Genomic DNA, 26674 nt, shown 5'->3' on the forward strand with positions numbered 1-26674 from the left:
TTGAGTCTGGCTTACTTCACTTAATATGATTTTGTACGTCTTTCCATTTCCTTACAAATGGAGCGATGTCATTCTTTCTGATGGCAGCAAAGAATTCCATTGTGTACAAATATCACATCTTGTTGATCCACTCATCAACTGAGGGACATCTGGGTTGGTTCCATATCTTTGCTATGGTAAACAGTGCTGCATTGAACATCGTTGTGCTAGTGGGTTTAGTATATCCTTGTTTCTGGATGATTGGGTAAATGCCTAGTAGTGGAATTGCTGGATCATAGGGGAGCTCTATGTTTAGTCCTTTGAGGAACCACCATAGACTTTCCATAATGACTGAATGAGTTTACACTCCCACCAACCAGCTCTTAGTTTTTCTGAGGGAGTGTTGCTATGTAACTCAGGCTGGCCTTGAACTCAGTGATCCTCCTACCTCCACTTGCCCAGTGCCAGGACTAGATTATCTAATTCTGAAGTTCCATCTTGGACCACTTTCTCCCTTGTTCTCTGAGCCTAGTCACAGAGAGTTCTGGTGTCTCTAGCCTTTTACACATGCCATGCCTTGTAGCTGAAACACTCACTGCCAATACCAATTCCCTACTTCTCATACTTGGCTAAAATCCTACTCACCCTCCAGTGCATTGGATTGTTCATTTTTTTGTCTCAGTTGCAAGATGACAAGACATGGATCTATACTGGTTTATGGGCAGTGGCTAATAATTGGGCTGAATGGTCCGGGACTTGGGAAGCAATGGAAGATGGGATGATCTTTGAAAATGGAACAAAATGTGAAGATACTTCTATTCCAAGTAAAAGCTTGCTAAAAGGCATGTATGGAAGAGGAGGTTTTAGGTAATCAGATAGGCAAGATGGCATACTCTGGGGACATCAGCCAACCTCCCTCCAGTCCTTCCAGTGCCCTCTCAGTACGCTCATACACAATGTGGACCTGATGGCCAGAATGAATACTGCAGATTCAACAACACGGCTGCTGGACCTTATCAAGGGTTCTGGCAGATGGCTCTGCTGATTATCTCACCTGTCTTCAGCAGGTACAGATGCATAATGCCTGGTGTGTCCCCTCTCCACAGGGCCCAACTTGTCACCTAGTGGAAGGTCAATAGTCTTGTACACTTCTTTTTTATTTATTTATTTATTTTACCAGTCCTGGGCTTGAACTCAGGGCCTGAGCACTGTCCTTGGACTTTCTCAAGGCTAGAGCTCTACCACTTGAGCCTCAGCACCACTTCCAGCTTTTTTCTATGTATGTGGTACTGAGGAATCGAACCCGGGTCTTCATGCATGCTAGGCAAGCACTTTAACCACTAGGCCAAACTCCCGGCCAGTCTTGTACATTTCTAATCACAGAGAGGACATGGTTTATTCTCATCATAGGAGCCAGAATATAAGGTGTCAGGAATCCAAGGAAGATCATGAGAGCAATCCCTCCCAATGATATACTCATGTCCTATGACTACTGTAATAAATGATTTTCAACTTGGTGGTTTAAAATCATTAAAAAAATCTCTAACAGTTCTGGAAGGCAGCAGTTCAATGCAGGTTTGTACTGGGCTTATACCAAAGTATCTGGGGAGATACTTTCACACCAGAGTTCCAGGAGATGATTCCCACCCCCCCCCCTTTTTTTTTCTTTGACTCTTCCAGCTTCTGGTGGCTGCCAGTGTTCATTTGCTTAAGGCTGCATCAGATCCATCCTTGCTTCTGGCCACGTTGCCTTCTCTTCTGTGTGTGCAATCTCCCTTTATCTCTCTTTTAAAAGATGTCTGTAGCTCAGTGGTAGAATGTTTGCCTTGCATGTGTGAGGCCCTAAATTTGATCCCCATCACTGTCCCACCCCCCAAATATACATTTGTGATTAGGATTTAAGGCCCATTCTACAATCTAGATCTTACCAAACCAAGATTCCAAATTTAATCAACTCTGCAAATACCATTGCCTTATAAGTTGACATTTACAAGTTCCAAAGATTAGGACTTGATATCTTTGACGGCCATTATTCAGGCTGCTATTACCCACTGACAAAATGTTTTGCCTCTGCTCTAAGACATTGGGCTCTACTAGTTTGAAGCTCCTCATTTTCAAGGAAAAGGAGATAACAGAGTTTCCATCTCAGTTTTAGTTTCTCATTGCCACTAAAGCAACAGTCAAAGAAAGAGTTAATGTCCTGAGTGCATGGCCATTCTTCATTAGGAAGCAGCTGAGCTGCTCTGTACAAGGGCTGCATATACAAATTTAACATGCTGTGAACTGAAATGTAGATTGCAATTCAAATGCAGTTTATACATGCACTGGATGATAGATAGATAGATAGATAGATAGATAGATAGATAGATAGATAGAAGCATTTTACTGGACATATATAGATCTTTTCTGGTCTAAACAATACAATAAAAAATAACTGTTATTATGAAAATAGTGAATAGACTACACCACCATTGTATAAGGAAAGTAGATAGGGCAGGAAGATGTGCATAATATATTATACCTTTTTTTTAATAAAGGACTTGAGTACCCACAGATTTGGTATCTGCAGTGGATGGATCTTGGAACTAAGAGCTGAGTGTAATGCCATGTACAATAGCAAAAATTAATGAAATGCAGTGAACCACTAAGGATTTGGGCTTTTAGGAATAATTGTGTGGGTCATTTCACTGAGAGCTTAACCAATGAGGTATTGGCTGAGGACAAAGGAAGAGAGAAGGGCACAGAAAAGGAACTTATACACACCAACTATGGCCAGTTACCACAAAAGGTCTACTGCAGCTATGTGTATTTTCTTCCTTGCATGTGTATGTATCATGTGTATATATTACCTTTTCCCTTTTTCTTTTCTCGTATTATTTTTTGTCTGAGACTGGAACTTGAACTCATTGGCAGGTGCTCTACCACCTGAACCATACCTCCAACGTTTTCTTTTATTTCTCATAATGATCATAAGTGACGGCTGGGCATTGTTGGTAGCTTATGCCTATAATCCTAGCTACTCAGGAGGCTGAGATTTGAGCATCATGGCTTGAAGCAAGCCAGACAGGAAAGTCCATGAGACTCTTATTCCAATTAATCACCAAAAAGCTGGAAGTAGAGCTATGGTTCAAGTGGTAAAACACTAGCCTTAAGAGGGAAAAAAGTGGAGAGACAGCACCCAGGCCCTGAGTTGAAGCCCTAGGAATGGCACACACACACACACACACACACACACACACACACACACACACGTGATTCCTAACTTGAGCTTAGTTTCAGGGAGAATCGTGACTGAATTAGGGAAATATCACCCAGTATGGGTTTGGCGACTAATCCTGGAGATGGATGCCATTTTAGAGTATGGGACTTTGTGTTCTTCTCATTTGTGGGGAGGATCAGTGTTCTCATTTGTATAATAGTTTCATTTTATTAGGTGGAAGTTTCTCTCATAAATATGGAAACTCTGTGGGTTGATGTATATGGAACTGAGGGTCCAAAAGCCGTTTTAAGTTCCAAGAGCCAAGCTTAGGGGCTTTGATAAGAAGAGACACCAGAGGCCCTGGAGTTCTCCTTATGCCATTGTCTCCCAGCCTTAGCAGCAGCAGCCAGGTGGCCCACATGATTCCACAGTTCAGGTTATTTTCTGCCCTCTCAGATGAACTGCACTAGATCGAGTACAAAGACCAGCCAGAGGCCCTCCTGCCCACACCTCCATGTCAGCACTATGGGGAATCCCCTCCCCCAGCAAGCTTGTGAGTTCTTTTTTGTATGTAGTTCTGGGGATTAAATCAAGAGCCTTGGGTATATTAGGCAAGCATTCCATCTCTGCTTTACACCTCCAGCTCAAGGTTGTAGGTTCTGATATCCCCCTGGCCTCTTCCTGCAGCTCAAGGAGGAGTCGCTTTCTCTAGGCTATCTTCAGTTCTGTTTGTTCTTTTTGGCTCTCTTATCCATTCCCCATAGTAATCTCTTTGCTGTTATATTTACCACCATTTATGTTTTCCTGACAGGCCAAACTCTTAGAAAAAGTGGTACCACGTTTTACTGGTCATCCTAAGAGCTCAACTTGCCTGGGAGATTCCTCACATGAAAGATTTCTCCTATGTTTAAGATCTAGCTGTTCATAAAACCAAATCTTTTCCCCTAGAGTTGGGGGTGACAACAGAGTTCACCTGTTCCCATCCCTCATCCCACAGTCACCAAATAAAACAAAGACCAACCATCTCCTACTGAAAACTTTAATGAAACCAATAAGTTAATAAGTTAACAAAGTGAGGTACTTGCACATCTGACAACCGGGTTGGGGTGGGGAACCTGGATCATGGAAGGAAGGGGGGCTTCTCCCATGGCTCCTTTGGTCACAGGGTAATAATCCTATTCTCCTGTCCCTCCCTGCAGATGTCTCTGAGCAGGGTGGAGGAGTGGCTCTCTGGGAACAGTGCAGTGCAGGTGTGGCAAGCCAAGATAGACTCCATCCAGGGCACGATGGTACATGCAGAGGGCAGGGCAGGGCAGAGGCTGGGCACCCATGAGGCTGAGTGAGTTCCAACCCAAGCTTTGGTGCTGGTGCATGCAGTATGAGATGCAGGCAGCCTGGTCTTAGCCTCTTGTTCCCTGGCACTCCACAGAAGGTTGGATTTGGTCCACTACCCCTAACCCTCCTGCCCCTGCATTGGCTTTGCAGAAGATAAACAAAAGGGTAAGGAAAGTGGTTCTGGGGTCCTGCAGCAGCTGGGCACTAATGCCAGTATGCAGGGTTGTCAAGTGAAGTAAAGACGTGGGATGGGGCCAACCCAGGTGCACAGTTGGTGTCATTTCTAGATGCATTATTGTTCTCTCTGAGAGTGACTAGGAAAGGAAATGGGCCAAGAGGAGTACAGGTCCCAGAGACCTGGGCCTGAGCTATGCTGTAGGGACATCCTCAGGAGCACGCAGAGGCAACAGTTAAGGTTCCTGGACCAGTGAGAATTCTTTTTATGGGAAATGAGTTGGTAAAGCCTCCAGGTAGACCTGAGGAGACCTGGGGTCTCTCTCCCCATTCTATCCAAAGTGAGTGAGAAGCTACTTATTAGTAGACATCTCCCTGCAAGACCAGCCCACCCCCATGCACCTCAGGGGCCCAGGAAAGAGCAGGTGGCTCTGTGCTCATGTCTCTGGGTGTGGATGGCTGTGTGAATCAGCCTGTGTGAGGGTTTCTCTGTGTCTAGAAAACTAAAGGATCATTTTTGTGTGACTGACCTTGGGGCACCATCAGGGAGGTTAGAGGACAAAACAGAAATTTGTGCTGAGTGTCAAAGGTGACTGGAGGACCAAAGAGGGGAATGGACATCCTGCAGAAAGAGGAAGCCCCTGTGAGGTGTTACCTGAATATGGGAGGGGGGGGCAGGCCCAGGCATTGCCCTGGGAGAGGACAGGGGAGAAACAGGCCCCATCTGAGGGAGGATGGAGTGATAAGCCAAAGAATGGGGATGGCCAAGCAGCCTGAGACAAGCTACTGCTGGGGCCCAATGGAGGAGAGGCAGAGGGACCCCATGGGGTCCCCAAGTTGCATATTTAACATAGTTTGCATATATGGTGCCCGTCTGCTTTGTGGCAGGGTCCTGTGCTTTGTGGGTACCTGTTGGGCATCTTGGGCCCATCCCCAAGAAGGGTGGGGACTTGGCAGGAGGGCTTCCCTGCTCTGTCCAAAGGGCAGGCTAGAGACCTCGCTTTGCATAGCTGGAAGCTGTGTCAGAGCCCAGTACCCATTCCCACTCTGGACGCAATGCCCAGCCAAGACAGGCCATGTCAAGCCTTGAGGGAGTGGGCAGAGTACTGGGGAGCCCAAAGACCACGGAGCAGCCGCTACTCTAGCTCTCCACATGGCCTGGCATCTCATGCTCCCGGAGGGCACTGCCACCGCAGCAGGTCCATCACCCTCCCAGGCAGCTCAATACTGCGTGTGGCCTCTCTCCCCGCGAGGGAGCGAGTTCAAGTAAGAGAGGAGTCCAGAGGCCTCCGAGGGGGGGGCTTGGCCTCCAGGCCGAGGGCCCGGCCGCGTGCTGTCCCGTCCCCGAGAAGCCCCTCAGTCCATGTTGGTGCTGACCGAGCGGGAGATGCTGAGCGTCTGTGCGGAGACGGAGATGTCCTCGTGGTCCACGGGGCTGTGGTAGTCAGAGGTGATGTCGGGATCGAAGAGCGGCACTTGCACGGTGCCCAGACTGGCTGACGTCCCCGAAGAGCGTAGGCAGCGCGAGTAGAAGCCCAGCAGCAGGTCCAGCTTGTGCTCGATGGACTGCACCTGGGGGTAGGGCACAGCTGGGAGGCGGGGCGGGGCGGGGGCGGGGCGACGGCGGGGGGCGGTGCCCAGCGAAGGGAGAGCGGGGCTGATAGGTGGGGCTCGCGGTGGGCGGGGCGGGGCGTGGTTTGGTGGTGGGCGGGGCTTGGAGAGGCTTTAGCAAGAGTTGGAGTCATAGCAGAGTGACAGAGTTTGCGCGACGCTGGGACGCTAGGTCATATTCTTGGGGGGAAGATTAGCTGAAATTGTTTGAGACACTTCAGAGGGATGGAGTTGGATGGCTTTCGGCCTCCTGCGGGCCGGGCTTAGCAGGAGGAGACAGGCTTCCTTGGATCCCACAACTGCGAGGCAGGGCTTCCATGTGGGTTGCCAAGTAGCCAGCAAGGACCCTGCGGGTGCCACTGGACCACGGTTCTGAGAACCTCACCCTCCTCCCCTTGTTTCCTTCCTGAAGCCTACCAAAGCTATCCTACACTCACCTGCTTCTCCACCTTGACCACGCGTCCCATCATGCTGATTTCATCCACTGCCTCCGCGTCGGAGGGCCCCTTGTCGCTCTTCTCCCGAGTCTTCCGGTCCCCAGATCCCCGACCCACAATCTGGTCCACCCTGTACGAAAAGGGAACCATTCAGGGGCCCCTGCCACAAGAACTAGAAAAGAGATGTGCGACTCCAGTGGACACTGAGGACAACCTGCCTATCCCCCTGGGAGATGGGAGGTTGGTGATTATTTTAGGCCAATTGTTTTGGGGCCAGGAATTGTTTTTGTCCCAGCCACCCAGTGCAATTCAATAGGGCCCCCACAAAGGACCCATGGCTGAGTTTTACTATAGCCTCAAACTAGCCACCTGCTGAGAGGTAGTGACCTTACTCAGTCCAGATACTCTAGTCTGGCATCCACCCTTAGGGAGTGTGTTTGGCCCCCTCCCACTGGCTGGCTGCCCAGCCCTGGAGGGTTTAGGGCAGGAGGAGCTGGTGAACCCACCGAGTCTGCAGGCTCTTGATCCGTCCCAACATGTCCAGGTGCCCTGCTGAGTACTGCTCAATGACGTCCTTCACATCATATGGTCGCAGTGTCTCCTTGAATTTCCTTTTGGCTACCAGGAACTTCAGAATCCTGGCGTGGGAGCCAGAGAGAAAGAGATCTCAGAGGAAGGACCCTGTTCTACTAAGGGATTCCTTCTCAGTCCCCTTTGTCCCTTTGCTACCCTCTTGTCCAGCTCCAGTACTGCTTAGGCCACCACAAGCAACTTCTACTGGATGCCCCAACCACTGTCATGCTCCCCTTTATCCTGCCCTCAAAAGTTGTTGTTCCCCCCCCCCCAACACATCTCCAGTGGTACTCAGTAGACATTATGCTAAAAATGAACTATACAACTTATGGGTGGAAATGGGAAGAAAAAACTGGGAGAGAGTGAGGGAAGGGGGACATTGTCCAGAAAGCAATGTACCATTACCAAACTTAGGTAACTGTAAATGTACATCACAATTTTGTGTGTGTGTGTGTGTGTGTGTGTGTGTGTGTGTGTGTGTGTGTGTGCTATGAGGCTTGAACTTTGGGCCTGGGTGCTGTCCCTGAGTTCTTTTTGCTCAGGGCTACTGCTCTACCACTTTGAGCCACTTCAGGTTTTCTGGTGGTTAATAGTAGATAAAAATCTCATGGAAACTTTACTTCCCCTGCTGGCTTTGAATCACAATCCTCAGCTCTCAGCCCCCTGACTAGCTAGGATTACAGGTGTGAGCCACCAGCATTGGCTCAACAACGTTTAGTTTTTATTTTTTATATGCCTGACTCTGCAGTTTTAGCAACCTGAGAGGGCAGGGCCTGAGCCCGGTGTCCCTCAGCTAGGTGGGCCACAAGAAATATCGCATTCATTCCACAAATACTTGGTATTGCTGTGAGACCCTGGACACCCAAGGGGAGTTAGATCCAGTCCTAGCTTTAGGGAACCTAGGTCCAGAGGGCACAGGGAATGATGGAGTGACAGGATACATGATCAAATAATGGAGAAAGAGGGAAGGGAGGCATGAGAAGGGACAGGCTTGGGCAGGGAGTTCAAGGGGCAAGCCTTGAGAGTGGCATTTTTCTAGTCCCAGGGCAAGAGGTGGGGGATGAAGGAAGCTTTCTGGAAACAGACGGGCATAGAGGTATGCTAGTTCTGAGAGGCAGCAACAGGGATAAGATGGACCGAGGTCAGTCCCCAGGCAGGGGACATTGTGAGGGAATGTAGCAGAGTGAGCACTAGGGTGAGATGGGGCTGAGGTATGCAGATTATGAAGGGTTTGTGGTGTGGTGGCTAAAGACATAACAGCCCTCACAGCTCAGGCACTGTGTTCCATGGGAGCAGGGGGGGGGGAAGGAGAGGAAAGGGGGTGAGCAGAGATCTCAGACTCTGGGAAAAGATCCTGCTGACTCTGATTTCAAAAGGAACACAAGGGCAAGAGGCTTATAGACAGATGTCTGAGCTAGGAAAGACAGGAACTGAGTCCAGAAAGTCTGGAACTCAGGGGCCTCTAGAGCTAGGTCTGCAGGCTGTACATGGAGACAGAGCCAGGACTCCTGGCCAAGGATCTGGGACTAGACCCACCAGGGCCCTAGCTATAGCACACAGACACAGATGGCTCCCCGCTGTCATGGCAGTTAACCAAGCCCAGCCATAAAAATGTATTTTACAAGCTAGCTCACACATACATATACATGCGCGTGCACGCACGCGCACACACACACACACACACACACACACACACACACACCCCTGAAATACAAATTTCATGAACATTATTTACCCTCAGCATGACAGATGCATTCTCATGGCTTCTATTTTGTATTTTATTGCTTACCATAGCCTCACTAATTTGGTTCACTAAGTTGATTTCAAAACCTCTGGACCTGTAGTTTGAAAAGTAGTGCTCTATAGGAAGTCTGGAGAGAAAGAGAGACCAAGACACCCATGGAGAGAGAGAGAGAGAGAGAAGAAAGATGAGATGAGATGCAGAGAGAAAAGGAACCTGGAAGGGAGATACAAGGAAGCTGGGAAAGGCCACATAGACAAAGATGCGAGGAGAGACAGGTACAGACATGGATAAGGAGAAGGAAAGGGCCTGACATGAACTGGGAGATGGAGAACGGAGAGAGAGGCAGAGAAGCGGATCAGGAGGAGCTGGAAGGATGGTGCCTATATAAGGACAGGGACCATGGAGTGGCCGTGCCACCAGCCACTGGAGCCAGGCCCTCTGGATATGATGCAGAGGGACAAGCCCTGCTGGGAGCCTCCTGTCACCTGCCCACCCCTCCCACACTCTGGGCGGGCAGCAGCTGGCACACTGGGAGCCAGGCCAGGCCTGGCCAGGAGGGCAGCCCAGATGGGGAGCAGCAGCAGGCAGCAGGTGGAAGGAGTGCTCGCTCACCTGACAGAGCGGATGACTGTCTTCACTGCAGGCATGACGTCGTCCACTGTGAGCTCACACTGGTAGCTCTTCTCCTCTGCTACTTCCTCCGAGGGGACCTCTGAAAGATAGGGATGGCCTACACAGTCCAAGAGGGAGCAGCAGAAGGAATCAGACCCTCTATTACACGGATCAATGGACAAAGGCCCAGAACCATCCTGGCTCCTGTTCCCTGGCTACTGCTCCTCATTGCCATATCCAGGTCTAAAAACCCCAGGGCACTACAGGCCCATATGTTTCTGTGGTCAGGCAGGGGAAACATCTGCCTGATGCCAGGTGAATGGAACATCTGGTCTGGGGCCGGGAGGATGCCCTGCAGGAAACCCTGCTGAACCTCACCTCTCATGCAGGACAGGGGCTCTGGGAAAAGGACTTTGGTGCTCGGCACATAACCATGCAGTCTTATGAGGGGGGAGGAGGCTGGTCCCCCCACACCCCAGCCTCCCACATAACTCGCTCCCTGCCACCAGGCAAGGCCCTTACAGCAAAGATAAGAAACAGCTCCTGTTGGGGCTAGCGCCCTGCCCTGCAAGAGACATGACATTGTCTCCCCCTCGCCCCCCCAGCAGGAGGAGGGGCGAGAGAGGGGAGTCCCCAAGGCATCAACCATTCCCAGGACTCCATGTGTTAGCACCTCCCAAAGACTGGTTTAGGAGTTCTGTAACCTCCAGTATAAAAGCTCTCTTGAGCTGACAGCCTAGACATCTTGACATAGCACAGGCAGTCAAAGAGGCTGGCTGTCTCCATCCTCCATCTTTTCCACTCACAATCCTCTTTCCCCAGCAGGGGCCTGGAATATGTCTTGCAACTAGGAGGGATCTTCCAGGGAATCTGGTCCAGCCCTGGCATTTTCCAGAAGAGGCTGCCAGACCCAGAAAGAAGCAGCTTCTGCCTACATCACCATCCAAGTTGCATGCAGAAGTCAAGAAACAGCATGGCGCTGGCACCTGCGGCTCACACCTGCAACGCTTACTCAAGAGGCTGAGATCTGAGGAGCCCAGTTTGAAGCCAGCCTGCGTGAGGAAGTCCATGAGACTCTTAACTCAGTTTACCACTGAAACACTGGAAATGGAGCTGTGGCTCAAGTGGTAGAACACCAGTGGAGAACATAAAGCTAAGAGACAACACCCAGGTTCCTAGTTCAAGCCCTACTACTTGCACAGAAAAAAGAAAAAGAAAAAGAAAGAGAGGGGGGAGGGAGGGAAGGGAGGAGGGAAAGGGACAGAGAGAGAGAGAGAGAGAGAGAGAGAGAGAGAGAGAGGGGGGGGGGGGGGAGAGAGAACCTCCCTCTAACAGGGGAAAAATAACTCTCCAGGTCCCTAGCCACAAGTCTACAGACTGGGCTAGAATGTGAGGGGAGGGCAGAGAGTGTAGGCTTTGAACCAGACAGACCTGCCCAGGGATATAAGCTCGGCTACTACTCAATTTCCATGTCAGCCTAGTGGGTTGTTAGGAGAAACAAGTGAGTGTGGTGGGGGCCATATGTAGGCAGGGTCCATGCAGTATGGAGTCTTGCTCCTTACAAAGTACACCCATCATTAGCTGCCTTTCACTGAGCACTTGCTATCTTCTAAAAACTCTTCTGATCACCTTCCATGGATCATTTTATTTAATCCTCAAATATAGGTATTATTATCATCCCCATTTTACAGATGAGAAAAGTGGAGCCCAGAGAGATGAAGTCATTTATCCAAGATAAGTAACTATCTGGATTCAAATCCAGGCAGCTCAGCTCCAAAGCTTGCTTACTACCAGACGCCACCCTCCACATTCTCCTGCCTATCTAGACTGGAGGATCTGACTTAGTCCCCACCCCTCCCCGCACCCCCACCAGCTGGTCCAAGGCCCTAGATCTCCAAGGGCTCACCCTCGGCAGAGGTGCGAGGCTTGAGTCTCAGAGAAGCCCGGAAGCGAGTGCGGTCATTGAAGCTCCAGCTCTTCTGTACCTTGGTGGGGCTGGTGGCCTCGCCTACCTGCTCACTGCCCGGGGAGGTAGGCATTGGTGGAGGTGCCAGGTGCTGCTTGGAAGGACCTGTCCGCCGTTGGGAGCTGCCCATACGGATGCGGTCTTTGATACCCATCCGGCTGCTGGCAGGGCAGTTGGGAAGAGAACCAAGTTAGCCAGAGATGGAATAGGGGGCTAGGGGATCAACACTGACTTAGGACTTTGGGGTAGCCACTGGGGTTTGGTAAGGGGAAACCCTGACTCCCACTGGAAATGAATCAGGATCAGGTGGAACACACCCCATCCCAGACCCTACCTCCCACCCAACCCCGCACTGCTCAGACAGATAAGGGGTGCACAGGAGACAGATGTCAGAGTGGAAGGTGTGAGAGAAACCCAAAAGGGAAGTCAGAGACAGACAAGAGGACAGAGGATCTGGGCGTAGTCCCAGGTGAGTGGTGGAGAGTGGAGGTGGCAACCCCTTTGGGCACAGACAGACTGTTGAGGAACTGAGCCCACTTGGCCTCACACTCATTGTACACAGGCTGGGAGGGTGGGGCATGTGTGCACCTGTGCAGTATGGATATACGTGTGTGTGTGTGTGTGTGTGTGTGTGTGTGTGTGTGTGTGTGTGTGTGTGTGTGTGTGTGTGTGTATGTGTGTGTATGTAAATTAGCATTTTCCTCCTACCCTCTCCCCTATATTGGTCAGGTCAGAGCTATTGGACCTAGTGCAGTTGTGCAAGCAGTACACTGCAAAATGGGATCTCCAGCACACAGACTTTCTCCTATGATGGCACCCGTGGCAGTGGCATTATGGTGGTCCACTGTATACTGGGCCATGAGAATCTGACCGCTGGGCCGGAATGAATGCTCAGGACATACCCAGTGCTCCCTCTTCCAGTAAAGAGTCTGTGTTGGGCAACCTGTTCTTCTATCATCTCCCCTTCCTCTCTTGCTCACTGGGGACGTCCCATGTGATCCCAGAACCCTGTGAGGACCAGTCACCCACCCTGCCCACTAAACACCCAGCTCAGCCTGCACCTCTGTGCACATTCAAACACATGTGCGTGTCTGCGTGTGCACTCTGACTTCTCTTCCTGCACCTGGCTCCCTACTACATCCTCAAACCTTGGAGGAAGACAGGTGGGGGAGGCCTCAGGTGTCTCCAAACAGGCCCTGGTTAAACAGGTACCTGATAGAGTAACTCTGTGTCCAAGCGGTTCGAGAACCACCCTAGCCATTTGGGTAAGACCTATGCAAACGTCCTCCACTCCATGCCCTGAGGTGTCACTGCTGCCTCCCCTGTCGATTGCCACTGAAGGACTCCCTGTTGACAAGTTTGGGGGGTCTTCTCCCCAAATGTCTGGGATTCCAGCTCAGAAGAGCACAGCCAGTCTCTGAGGAGGCCTGAGGCATGGCGAAGGTGAAGTAAGGCGTGTCGCCTGTCCTCAGGGGCTTTCGGATCAAGGGTTGCACAGAGGATGGATTCTGGTTTCGGTGCTAGATAGGAGGCCTGGGGAGAAGGGTGGAGAGTCAAGGTGCTGAGGTGAGCAAAATCTCGAAACCAGGGGCCCCTTCAGGAAGGTGGCCCAGGTGTAGGACCATCCTTGGGGGCAGGGGCCTCTGTCCAGAGAGGAAGAGGTTACAGGTAAGGACTGGGGTCCTAAAGATAGCAGAGGGATGGCTTCTGAAATCCAGGATTCCCTTTGCTAGCCCGGGATCTCTCCGACACATCCCAAAGATTCCAACTGAAGTTTGAGGGCAGCTTTCCCAAACTTGCCTGTGCAGAGCCATTCCTGCAGGCTCTCATGCTGGCAAGCACCCCCACTCATCCATCCGTGCAACCCCACCCTGTCCTCCACTCCTCCATGGGGGAGAGAAGGAGGAGGCTGAAGAAGGTCCTGGTGCTTCAGCCAAGGACCCAGAACTCTGGATCACTGCACCCAGCACATCAGGCTCCAATGGCATTCTGGGAAAGGAGGGGGTGGCTCCCTGTAGCAAGAAGTGTGCAACAAGGCTATGCTTGCACTCTGCAAGACGTGGGGAGGGATAAGGCTGAGGCTTGCACTAGAGGCCTTGAAAGGTCCCTTTTTGACTCTGACTCTGTAATGAGGAGGGAGTTTCCGGCCTGGTTTGTGGAATTCTGTAACTTTCCAGCCAGTCAGAAGCCTTGGCTCCTCTTTAATGCAAGAAGACACTCTTTTCTCAGGAGCAGTCCTGGATTCCAGCTCCTTGGGTAGGGCCCAGAAAAAGGCTCACGTCAGCCTCTCTGGAGCCGAAAAGCTCAAAGAAACCTGGCACACAATAGGCACCAAAGAGCTCTTCCCCTTCTCAGGCTCCTTGGATCACATAGGTCTTTTCTGCCAGCCTCGATGCCTCTTTGTGGGTGGGGGGACTCAGAATCTACTTACATCTGAAGAAAGAGAGGACATGACTCCCAAAGTCACAGAACTCCCAGAGGCTGGGAACCTTATCTATGACTTTAGAGACTGCATTCTTTTTATGAGACAAGTGCTCAAAGTGGGGAGTAGGGAGCTCAACTGAGGGCAATCTTGTCTACTAGGGGAAGTCTAGCAAAGCCTGGAGACATTTTGGTGGGGTTACACAGTGCGAGATGGGCCTGGATAGAGGCCAGGAATATTGCTAAACATCCCATAACATATGTGAAGACTCTTACACTAAAGTATTATCCCATTCAAAATGTCAGTGGTGGTAGGTCAAGAAACTGGGTTAAGGGGCTTCAGGTGCCCAGGAGAAGAATGTTGCCTTGCTGCAGCTCCCTGGAGAATAGCAAGCTTTAGCACAGGCTGCCCCTGACTGTCCTGCTAGACTCAGCCAGCCCCTTTCACTCAGTTCCACAAGGAATTTTGTTAGTGTTCATCCTCTTTCTGCCAAAGGCCAAGGTAGGGATCGAGGGTCACCTGCCTGATTATGGTCCTTCTTTAAGGATTGTAGAAACAGTCTCACTGCTGGTCTCTCGGCCCTGGCCTTGCCCTTTCATTCTGTTTTGCCCACTGAGCCATTCCTACAGAGGGGAAGTCTGCCCTGGGTCTCTTCAGCTTCCCCCTTCACTGTGGCCCCATTCCCGACAGCCCTGAGTCCCAAGCAACTTTTTCAAGTAAAATATTAACTACAAACATACTGAATCACATGAGGCCCACAGTTACAGGAGCCAGGCAGGGTTTTAGAGAAAACAGAGCCTATTATCTGCATTTCACATGAGGACACCGAGGCACAGAGAGCCGTGTAACAAATGAGTAGTGGCTACAGGGTGATCCAATCCCATGTTTTGAAGAAAGGCCACTCTTGACTAAAGCCCTGACAGATAGACAGGGACTCTGTCTCTCATTTCCTACCACAAGGCTCCAGAGGCCCCTGAAGGAACCCACTGGCCACTGGGCAAAGCAAGAGGAGCCCACAATGACTTCAATGGGTTCTTCCTAACCCAGCCCCACCCCCACTCAGCTCTGACATCATACTCTCAAACCTAGCCTCCACTGGCTGCTTGACCGCTGGCTTGTCTCATGGCTGACTCCTTGCCTTGGCCTGCTTCCCTTGGACTGGATACTCTCCCTAGCAGCTATCCTTTTCAGGGTTCTGTCTAGATCAAGTGGCCAACCAGGGCTTCCCAGCCCCTCTGTTTCCTCATTTCATTGTGTTCACTGCACAAAATTACAATTATTTTTTGCATCTCTCTGGAGACCATGTTTTATTCATCATGTCCCCAGTGGACAAAGCACGAGCTGGCACAGGGCAGCTACCATGAAGATAGGGGTAATGCAGCTGGAAGAGTTAGGACTCTGGTTAGCAAGGAAAGTCCAGGACCCATCCTTTCAGGCATCTGCAAAGTTCCCAGATGAGAGGTGAGGAGACAGGAAGCTAAACTCAAGGCCTGGCACAAGTCAGAAGGGGAAGGGCCCTTAAAGAGCCTCTAGTTCAATCTGCTCCTTCCACGGATGTCCAGAGAAGAGAAGCAATTTGGCCAAGATCACACATGGGTTCCTTGGCGGAGTCAGCACGCATCCCCAAGGCTCCTGCGAGTGTTCATTCAGGCACACTGCGCCCATGCCCCAGACCTGGCAAAGGCATCCCCAGGAAGGCAAGGGGATCATTAGAGCCAAGGCAGACGGCAGGCGGCAGGCACATGCACCTTGTCCTTGGCCCATCCTGTCCCCTTCTCCAGTCCCACAAGTGAAGGGATCAAGAGGAGTGGGAACAGGAGGAGCAGGCTAGGGGGTACCTCGGTCTCCAGCTGGCGTGGATCCGAAAGAAACTCCGCTTATTACTAAACATCTGGCTGGAAAGTTGAGAACAAGACACGAACAGAGATTAGTGACAAAGAGGCAGGTGGGTAGAGCATGGGGAGCTGCCAGGATGGGGCCGGCCTTCTGTGGCTGGTGGGAGAGAAGGATCTTCACCCCACCCCATCCCCAGAAGACAGAGGTTCTCACACTCCGCGGAAGGAACTCCTGAGAGCATGAGGAACCTATAGGAGTCTGGGCCTCTTCTCCAGAGTCCACTCTGAGGGCCTGGGAGAGATTTAGGCATTTGCATTTCAAACACACAAACCTTGAAGTGCTGAGACAGGTTGTCAGGAAGCCGTGCTTTTGAGAAACAGATCACAAAACCCTAAGAGGAGGATGCTGGCCCTGGGATCACCCTCCCCAAAGAAGTCTCCTTGGAGCTCTACTTCCTTAGGACATGCTCAGGCTCCACTGGGCGATGTGGCCAGTCAAGTAAGTGTGTGTGTGTGTGTGGGGGGGTGTCCATACACATACACATGCATTTCGGGGAATAACCCACAGGGCCATAGGGCCACTTGGCATTGAACCTGGCAACTAAATTAAAAGTCCCAGTTCAGCCCCCTGGAGTCCCTTGGAAGAAGTCACACTCCTTCACCGTTATCATGACATCAGTCATGCTGACACTCCAGAGAAGATGGACACCGAGGCATTAGTAATGGCCAACTTTCTACAGTAGTCTTAGATAGAGATGGTGTTAGTAATGGTCCGGCCTTCAGCAGTAGTCTGTTCCTGGGACTCAGGGGCCTCAGGCACCCAGAGATGCTATGAAAGGTGGCACAGGTTCCAGCCTCCAGGCTAACTTCCATTCCCAGTGCATCTCTGCTCAAGCAAGGGCAGACCAGGGAAAAAGTGAAGCTTCAGGGAGCCCATGCTCAGGTCTTACCTTGAGCTGCCAGAATGCCTAGCCTTTGAGTTTCTGCCTATATACTGCGGTTTGACAGGGATGGGAAGAACCCCAAAGGGCCTTTAGGCAGTGATGGGGAATCCAAGTGGAGCCACATCATGGTTTTCTCTTCCAGGAAGCTCCAGCCTGACCTGGCCAATCAGGCTTCCCCTCCCTCCAGCTCTAGCCTGAGGTGGGGACTTTATCTCTCCCTCCACTTCCTATTCAGCTCTTTCCCAGAAGTATCCTCATGAGAAGAGGAAAAAGATGTTGCTTCCTTCATTCTTTACACCAAAACATCTGCCTTACCCCATTCTCCAGGCCTTTTCAGCCCAAATCCCAGAGAATCCAGAGCCCCAGATCAGCCTAAACATTACTGCTTTTCAGCCAGGAGCAGAATGACTTGGTAACTGTTCTTAAAGGCATACACAGAATCAGGTGGCAGAGGCAAGCTACTGAGTCCCTCCTCCTGGTCACTGAGGGGCTCATCCTCTTCTGTCATTCCTTGTTCTGGGCCTGGGGCTCAGAGTTACACGTAAAGTTCAAGGCCCTAATGTTCACCTGGGCTGGTTCAGGGATGATATGTGAAGATGAAACACAACAAAGCTAACAGAGGAGGTCTGAACGGAGCCCTTGACCTCCAAGCTAAGTGCCTATGGAAGCTTTTTCCCCAACCCAATATGCTGCTCGTTCCTCCTAATGGACACACATGGAACAAACACTGACTGCCCTTTCTTGGCTCTTGCTCTCAAGATGCAAAAGCTCCAGGAGAGACAGGTCAAGGGGAAAGAGATGGTTGGGGGAGGGGGTGTGTGGAAGAAGAGACTCCCAGGAGGCCTCTGTGCTGTGCACTAGCAAAGCTGAGGACAAGGGTTGCACGGGACAAGAGCATTAGTCGCTGGCTGAGTTTACGTAGGTCCTACAGCAGTCTTAGCCACCGAGCTCTCTTGCCAGCTAGCATCTGGCTCCCGAGAGGGAGGTGGGTTCAGTGTCAAGTCCTCCTAGAGCAACATGCCAGGGGAGGGGGTTCCCTGCCCTCACACCCCAGAATGGTGCCCGCGATTACCTGAGCCGTAAGCACCTGGGGCCAGCGGCCTCCTCCTCTCTCCAGCTTCCCAGGAGGGATGGGGGTGCGGGGATGGAAGAGTGAGGGAGATGTGGAAACAGAGAAAGAAGAGGACAATGGCATGAATGGAGGAGACGATAGGAAAGGATGGTGAGGACAGCTCTCCTTCTCAGACCCTTGGAGTCAAAAAGAGGAGTCCGGCCTCTCCAGAGAAGCCGTCAGTCTGCACCTGTCCGGTTGTCCAGCAACCACCTGGGAGTCCCCTAAATAGGGTCAGACACCCACATGGTGGCTGGAGGCAGGTCTAAGAGAGGGTGAAACAGAGAATGAAAGAACAAGGGAAGCAAGAGGAGGCGGCGGCCACACGGGGCCCCTACCTTTCCCCGGGGCAGAAGGAGGTGCTGCCTGGCCGGTGGCAGGTGGCAACGGGTGGGTAGCGGGAGGGCGCTCCGTCGGGTACTGGCGCCCGCCGCACCTCCAGGGGCCGTAGGCCCCCATTGCGGGCCCGTTGCACGTGCTCAAACAAGAGGGCCAGCTCTCTGCAGGAGAGGGCGCCATCAGCCACAGCCTGAACCCCAGTACCACCCCTCTTATCTATAGGGCTCTGAGCTCTTGAACTCAGATCCTGCCAAGTCTTAATCCACCCTCCAGAGTGAATCCAACACCCCTGGCCAGAAAAGGCAAAGGGGAAAGTAGAAGAGACTGGCTTTGTTTCTCCTTTTCTCTGCTGGTTTCTGGATGTCAGGCACCATGGTGGAAGATGGCACAACTCAAGAACATCACACAAGGCGGTCAGTGGAAGCTCAAATCCAGTTGATTCTGCTCATTAAGCTGACTGGCTGTGGAACTGTGCCGACCAGAAGGTCAGTGGCAACCCTGAAATCCCCAGGCTCCTAATCTAACTCTGGATTTTATGGGCGAGACTGAGACTGAAGACAGAGATCTGGTAAGGTAACCAGCCCAGCTTCTGCTCCCGGTGGCATTTGGAGACTAGATTTGGAGCTATATATAGCTGCTCCTTAACTCTCTAGGCCACTTCCCAGTGCCCTCACCAGGAGGGCGCACCTCCCCCACCCACCTTCCTATGAAAACACTGAGATCCACCAAGCAGAAGGACAAGTAGACCCAGAACTTCCAGATCAGACTTTGTTCAGTCTCTTATCAGGGGCCTCAGACCACCCCATTCCAAGTTCCCTCTCCCCTCTCCACATACACTTCTAACCCTTCAGCCCCTGTTCCACTCCTCTGCCTGGGCTGTTCTCAGGGCTGCTCCTGAAAAAGGGACCCTGTCTGAGGTGTGAGTTTGCTTCTGCCAGGTGGGGCCTGGGAGCCCCTTTTCAGCCCTTGCACTGTGCTGTGCTCCTGTTCCTCTCATGGGAAGCCCGGGTGTGGGGGGGAAGGAGCGAAGGGATGGAATAGGAGGGGCCAGGCACCGTGAGTGGGTTCACCCAACAGCTGCTCTTGGAGAACTAATGAGGAGAAGGCTCACAGAATCGCTGAGCACAGCAGCCAGCACACTCTATGCCCCCATGCTTGCAGGACTAAGCCAGAAAGCCAGAGCCGGCTCTGCAGTCTTCATTACTGTCCCAAAGCCTGGCCAGGCACCTGGCCACATGTACCTTGGAGATGCTATTAATAACCCTACGCATGGAGCCACCCCTGTATAGCCTTAGTCTGGCCCAAGATCAGTGGGGAAGGCTCACTTCTGGGCACTGAGGCTGCTGCCTGGCACAGTAACAGTGGGCATAGTCGTGCATGGGGATCTGGCCTTCCCACAAATGTTCCTATCCATTCTAACTAGCTGGAATCTGCCAGGCTGGTCAGGGCTAAGACAGCTCCCACTTAAGATGAGATGAGCTGGCTGGGTCTGTCCTGTGGTATCACCTGTGGGTGAGCATACCACTGCCAGCATGTCAGAAGCCAGGAATCAGCCTGAGGGGCAGAGCTACACCATTACTCTGTGTCAAATGCTCACCTCTTACTGGGCACTGCAGGGAAGAGGAAATTTCCCCCAAGCTCTGAGTGATGTAGGGACCTGTGGAATCAACCTGGGATGCTCCCTTGGGAACTGTCACCCCTCCCCTTTGCCAGGACTAAGTTGGAGCAGTTGATGCTCAAGGGACATTACTACCAATCTCCTCCCACTCCCGCTCCAATAGGACCTACCTGAAGGATGGGAGGATACTGTCGTAATAGTACCAGGTCGCCGTCAGGTAGGCCCGGCTGGTATCAGTGGAGTATAGGCGCCATGCAGCCTGGCAGTGTAAAGATACAGAGTAATGGACATCAGTATTTTACCCCTCCGCCAGTCCTACGCCCCTGAAGGAAGCCAGTCCTCAGCCAGATGAGGGTTATGTAAAGCCAGTGGCCACTTCCAGCTCCATAGCTACTTCAGGACCAGCCCAGGCCTAAAGAGAAATGACTCCACCGAGGTGACACAGAAGACCAGTACCAGAGCCAAGCTACCCAGAGCACGGGGGAAACTGCTGAGGGTTAGGTGGGTGTGGACATCTAGTCCCAGCTCTGTCCCTTACAAACTGACTAGACTAACCCTTGACAAACACTTTTATTTATTTAGAAAGGGTCTCATCTTATAACCCAGGCTGGCCTTGAACTCTGAATCCTTCTGCCATAGCCTCCTAAGTGCTGGGATTACTGCCATGCAGCACCACACCTGGCTAAAACCTCAGTTTCTTCACCTGTAGAATGGATTGGACACTTTTTACCTAGTGGGATGTTGTGGTGATCAAATGGACAGATATCTGTACAATGCCAAGCTCGGTGCCCGGTACATAATCAGCACTTAATAACAGCTGCCCCTAATTATATACCCCTGTTAACTCTTATTATATCTGATAAATATTCATCTCTGGGCATCTGGCTAAAATCCTTCTCTTAGCCTATAAATGACATCTTAGTCACCACTGTACCCTTAGTGTGCCAGTTATAGTGTTCTGTAGTTGTTTGAAAAGTGAATGTTCACTGGGTGAATTATTAGTATCTGAATGTGACTGTGTGCATGCAACTCGTGTGTGTGTGTGTGTGTGTGTGTGTGTGTGTGTGTGTATGTGTGTGTTACTCAGAATTAAACCCAAGAGTGCCGGAAGCATGGTCTCGTAGTAGCATGCTTGCCTCACATGCATGAAGCCCTGGGTTCGATTCTCCAGAACCACATACACAGAAAAAAGCCCAAGTGGTGCTGTGGCTCAATTGGTAGAATACTAGCCTTGAGCAAAAAGTGTCCAAGGACAGTGCCCAGACCCTGAGGACTGGCAAAAAATAAAAAAGAATTAAAAAAAAAAAAGAATTAAACGCAAGGCCTCCTACTTGCTAGGCAAGCACTATCACCAAACGCTACTCCATCCTTCCCAGCTGTCAGTCAACGACCATGAGAATACTAGGGACTGAGGGGAGGGAAGACCAGCACTCTCCAGTCCCTCAGCACCCATGGACCTGCAGGAGGAATAACAGTCAGATAAGGAAGAACTATCTTTTCCTCTCCAGGTGCCAGTGTGAGTGGGTGATTTATCCAGGGCAGGGAGATGTGGTAGCTGCTAGACAGGACAAAGCAGAACCGGGCTCTGGATGCCCCCTCCTCCACTTCTTTGGGCGACTCTTGTCCTTAAGGGGCTGCCATTGCTGACCTCACCAAGCAGGCGCCTTCCTAAGACAGAAATATTTTTACTTCCTGCTTGCCTAGGCCCCTGGCATGGGCTGGGGAGCAGCTGCCAGAGCTGTCTCATTAATTATGAGTACCATAATACCAGCTGTCTCTCGGCACGGACAGTGCCAGCCGCCTGGCCCTACAATGCCCCTCGGAAAGCCAACTGCCAAAGGACAGTGGCCATTGTGCCCCAAGGGAGACTAGGAAGAAAAGGCCAGGCTGGTAGTTAGAGATAGCAGGGAGGAAGAGGAGGATCCACTCTGGGGAGAGAAAGGAAGAGGGGCTGAGTCAGGTTTGAGGTTGAGGATCAAAGGGAACAGGCAGAGTTGGGCTGTGACAGTAGCCATCAAAGCACTTCCTGCAGGGAGATCTCTTGCCCACATCTGTAACCAGAGAGTAACCAAGGCCTAGAGAGGTCACAGAAAATCAAGGTCCAGGCCTCATTTCACACCCATTCAGATCAGCCATTAATCTGAGGGAAACTGAGGCCATATGGGCCTGGCTTTCTACCCGCTCCTCTGGCTGCTCCTTGGCTGTCTCCTTGGCTAACTCCCACATGGCTACCAAATGTTAGAGTTCCTAAAAGTCTATTTCTAGGCTATCTTCTCTTTGTGGAAAGGCTGGAAGCATTCATGAATCTGGGTGCTGGGAGTGGACTGGGATGACAGTCAGCTGTCCAGCTGAAGGCTGGCAGAGCTGAGAACAAAGTTAGCAATGCAGCAGCTTTACCAACCTCCAACGTGGACGTTTGGTACAGGGAACAGTTTCCGAAATGTCAGTCAGCATCCCAGCCCATACCTCTCTGAACTTCAAAACGAAGCCTTGCTGTGAATCTAGGTGCTGAGCCAGTGGGTGGGTTTCAGCGCCACAGGCCTGCGGGGATCATGTACCTGGATGAGGTTGGCTGCTGGCATCCTCCGCTTCTCAAAGTGCTTCTGCCGATGTTGCTCCTGTACCTTCAGGGCGAAGCCAGAGCCGAGGATGCCCTAGGGGAAACATTGCATTGGGTGGGGGAACATGGAAAGGGGGACAAGAGGCTATGATAGTGTCCCCCTCCCCCTTACCCTTGCCCCCTGTAATCTGCCCAGCCTCCCTCACTAACCCAGCAGAGGGAAACTCACAGCAGGCAGGGCAAAGAAGGAGATGCCCAGTAAGGCGAAGCCAGCAGCCAGGACCCTGCCCAGCCATGTATGTGGGGTCTTGTCACCATAGCCGATGGTAGTCAGTGTAATCTGGGGACGCAAGCAGATTACCCACAGCACTGGGCACGTCTAAAAGCTTACTGGGGACGCAGGCAGGTGGGAGATGGGTCACAAGAGGACAGCTTCCCCTTTCCTCCATGCTCCCCTGTGGGGGATGGTCACAAGGACTTTTTACCAAGCTGGTCAGCATAAAGCAGGATAGTTCACAAGTCTTGAGCAAGGGGCCAGATGGGGGCAGCAGGTCCACCAGAGCAGGGTGGAGAGCTTGCATAGGGAGTGGGGGTCGAGGATAGTCACAGACCAACCCTGAATTGGGGGGTCATAAGGGACAGATGTCAGGAAATTTCCAGGGAGGGTCCCGGGGGGAAGGGTGGCCCAGCACAGACCCTCACGCACCGTCCCCCACCAGAGCGAGTCAGCGTAGGAGGAGAAGTCCGAGTTGGCATCCTTCTCAGCCAGATAGACAAGGAAGGAGGCGAAGATGAGCACCAGGAACCCAATGTACCAGGCGGTGATCAATTCCTGGGGACAAGTAGAGGAGTGTGAGGAGCTGGGAACCCCTGGGGTGCTGGGCAGCTCCCAGGATGGTTTGGGGGCCATGGTCTGGAAGAGAATTTGATGTGTGTGGTTCAAGTGATAAGGAGCCAGAGCACAAGGCGCAGAGTTCACACACACACACACACACACACACACACACACCAGCAGGGGCCTCAGCTTAGCTATGACCCTTCAGGTTCTAGGCTCAGGCCTCGACCTCCATGTTAGCCTTGCCACATCTTCTGGTGGTAACTTTTAGAAGTGGATCAGGCCCTCTATCTTGTCCTTCCCAGAACCCCAGCTCCCCATTTGGCAGCATGAGAGGAGTGCATCCATAGGTAGAGATTTCCTCACACCAACCACCCCTCCTCCCAAGCCTCCTGCTCAGAGCAAGCCTGTGGGCAGCGTCCGTGTGGTCTGTGCACCGGTCCTGTGCTCTCTCCCAGCCCACTCCTTCCTGATGTCCAAGACAACTCCCTGTAGCCCTGGAAACCCCCTCCCTTGTCCCTTCCCAGCCCCCTCGTAGACCTCCCCCTCCATTCAGTCTCCTCCCCAAGGCCCCACCTGGAGCAGAGCTCACCTTGCTGTGCGCATACACCACGGAGCCCAGCAGCTTCCAGGTGCCGCCGCGCCGGTCCATGCGCACCATGCGCAGGATCTGCAGGAAGCGCATGCTCCGCAACGCAGACGTGGCAAAGATGTTGCCCTGCGTGCCCGCGGCGATGACGGCCACCGAGGCCACGAACACAATGAAGTCTGCAGGGTGGGGGTGGTCAGGTCAGGGGCGCAGCCCGCGCCTCTGGACACGGGGCGGGGGGAGGGGGGGTGCTCTTGGGGCAGAGTGGAGGGAGGGGGTTGAGAAGATCCAGGGGTTTGTCAGCAGTCAGGGTGGGGATAGGGTCAGGGGGCCAGCCCCGGGGTGTGGGAGCAGGAGCCAGGCGCAGTGTACCGATGACACAGAAGGGTTTCCTGGCAAAGCGGAAGCGGCCCTGCCATCCTCGGTAGCGGCAGCAGCAGCCAGCGGACCACACGCGGATGATGTACTCCAGGCCAAACACCACGATCATCACGAATTCCTGTGGGGACGGGGTGGGTGAGCTCTGGTCCCCACTCTCAGGAGCCTGGACCCGGGGCCGACAGAACCTGACACAGCCAGGGCACGGGGTGAATCTCCTGGCCATTCTTGCTCCTCCAAGGATTAGGATTTCAAATTAGAAGCCATGCCTTGCACATCCTCTAAGACTGTGCCATGCCTTCTACCCGGCTGGCTGCCTGGGCTTTTCCTCAACCTGGCCTTTACCCACAGCCATGTGAGACTCCCCAGCACTGACTGGGTGACATAAAGGGGTGGCTGTCTCCAAGGAGCTTTTGTTTTGGTGTTCTGTTTAGTTAGAGGTGGAGGCATTTTTTGCTTGGGACAGGGTGGTGTCTATTCATCCTGTTTGTTGGGCCTATCAATTTTTTTTATGTTACATATATTTCTTCTTCCCTCTGCCCCATGTTTTCCACCTGAGCTGTACCTCCATTCCTTTGTGTTAATGTTTAGAGTTTTTGCTCTGGCTGCTTGGATCAGACGCCTTCTGCTTGGCTGGGATAACAAGTGTACACCACCACAACCATCTTTATTGGTTTCGATGGGGTCTTGCTAACGTTTTCTTGGGTCCACTAATCCACTCAGTTTCTGAAGGAGCTGGGATGATGAGTGTGACACTCTCAGCCTTTTCTACACGTTTAGTAGCCCTTACTAATTATACAATGTGAAGGTTTTAATGTGATAGTTCCATGATGTATATAATGGACTTCGATAATATTCTCCCCATGATTATATGTGACCCATCCTAAGCTCTCACACAGAGGTAGAGCCTTCTATATTAGATATAAAAATCAGAAATGATGCCCAGATCAGGTTAGCCACCAGCACTGCAAGCTGCTCTCTGACCCACAATGCAAGAGTCTCTCTGCCTTCGGCCATCAGTATCCATAGTCTGCCTCACACAGTCTCCCTCAGAAGGAGTGGCAGGACCCCTCTCACTCACCAAGATGAGGAGACACTCATTGGCAAATTCCTGATGCTCCTGGATAGTAGACAACACAGACAGCACCAGGCAGCTGAAGACCAGCAAAAATCTACAATTGCAGCAGGAAGGAAATGGTTAGGTCGCTGGGGAAGGGCAGGATAGATTCTCTGGTAGGGAGCTGCAGAGTCAAAGAGGGAAGGAAGTACAATTTGGGAAGAAGTCTTTAAAAGTGGGTATTGGCATCAGCAGATCTGAGATGGGTACAAAAAGCAGCAGACCCCAAGCTCTTGCTGCTGAGTCTCCCAAACACCTCTGTTCCATTATACTCTGAGCTGTGGCTCAGAGTAGGTCATTCAGAAGCTCTGGTCCAGCCACTCAGAAGATTGTCCTGAGAGAAGTATCCCAGAGTCAGCCAGGGCTCAGGGAAGGTCCCTGGCTGAGGAAGGAACCACCATTCCTGTGCATCTGAAGTACAGGATGATTATCCCTGCACAGGGAGAATGGCTGCATTGCCTTTGTGGGCTCTCATGGAATTTTTAATGAGACGGTTACCAAATGACAGCAGATCAGGGAATGGAACAGAGCCGAGGAGGAGGGAGGTCAGGCAGAGCTGGCCCATTGAAATCAGGAACTCCCCTCCGGATAGCTAGGAGTTAGCAAGTGGCCAGGCATTCAGGAAGAAACTTGAGAACCTAAGTCATCTAACACTTCCTTCATCCTCAACACACATGAAGAAACTCCACCAAGAGAGGGAAAGAAACATTTGTGAAACTTTTATCTTCAATGTAACCACCAAGAAGCCAGAAGGAGAGTTGTGGCTCAAGTGGTTAAGCTCTAGCCTTGAGCAAAAAAGCTCAGGACAGCACTGAGGCCAAGGACTGGCACTATATAGGTTCCCATAGCAACCTAATACTTCAAGAAGTAAGAGCAAAAGAAATGCATGTTCAAGAAAATAAATACAGGGGCCGGGAGTTTGGCCTAGTGGTTAAAGTGCTTGCCTAGCATGCATGAAGACCCGGGTTCGATTCCTCGGTACCACATACATAGCAAAAAGCCAGAAGTGGTGCTGAGGCTCAAGTGGTAGAGCTCTAGCCTTGAGAAAGTCCAAGGACAGTGCTCAAGCCCTGAGCTCAAGCCCAGGACTGGCAAAAAAAAAAGAAAATAAATACATATTCAAGAAATATTAGCAAATACAAGCGAAAGAGCAAAAGATAAGTCAAAACTCTTAATTCTGCCGCTCTCCCCATTCTTGGTATGTGTGTAAGATGCCTCTGTGTTTTAAACAAAGAGGTCACATTGCCTCTGAGGTTTTGTAATCTGCTGTTTTTACTTAACTGGTTGTGAAGCCAA

General features: G+C 51.7%; 1 protein-coding gene across 1 annotated transcript; it reads right to left on the reverse strand.

Moving 5' to 3' along the window:
• Positions 1 to 4216: 4216 nt before the first annotated feature.
• On the reverse strand, positions 4217 to 25426 carry Kcnq4 (potassium voltage-gated channel subfamily Q member 4). The gene is made up of 13 exons (XM_090335101.1): positions 25343 to 25426; positions 24256 to 24382; positions 23887 to 24062; positions 23166 to 23291; positions 22689 to 22799; positions 22458 to 22553; positions 20070 to 20158; positions 18281 to 18442; positions 11571 to 11791; positions 9665 to 9764; positions 7242 to 7373; positions 6736 to 6865; positions 4217 to 6259 (listed from the first exon to the last, which is right to left on the reverse strand). Exons 2-13 carry the CDS (start codon positions 24371 to 24373, stop codon positions 6044 to 6046), a joined length of 1677 nt encoding a protein of 558 aa, XP_090191227.1. The 5' UTR covers positions 24374 to 24382; positions 25343 to 25426; the 3' UTR covers positions 4217 to 6043.
• Between the last annotated feature and the right edge of the window lie 1248 nt (positions 25427 to 26674).

Source organism: Megascapheus bottae, chromosome 6, assembly GCF_031878675.1.
Source record: "Megascapheus bottae isolate mThoBot1 chromosome 6, mThoBot2.hap1, whole genome shotgun sequence".
Taxonomy (NCBI): Eukaryota; Metazoa; Chordata; class Mammalia; order Rodentia; family Geomyidae; genus Megascapheus; species Megascapheus bottae.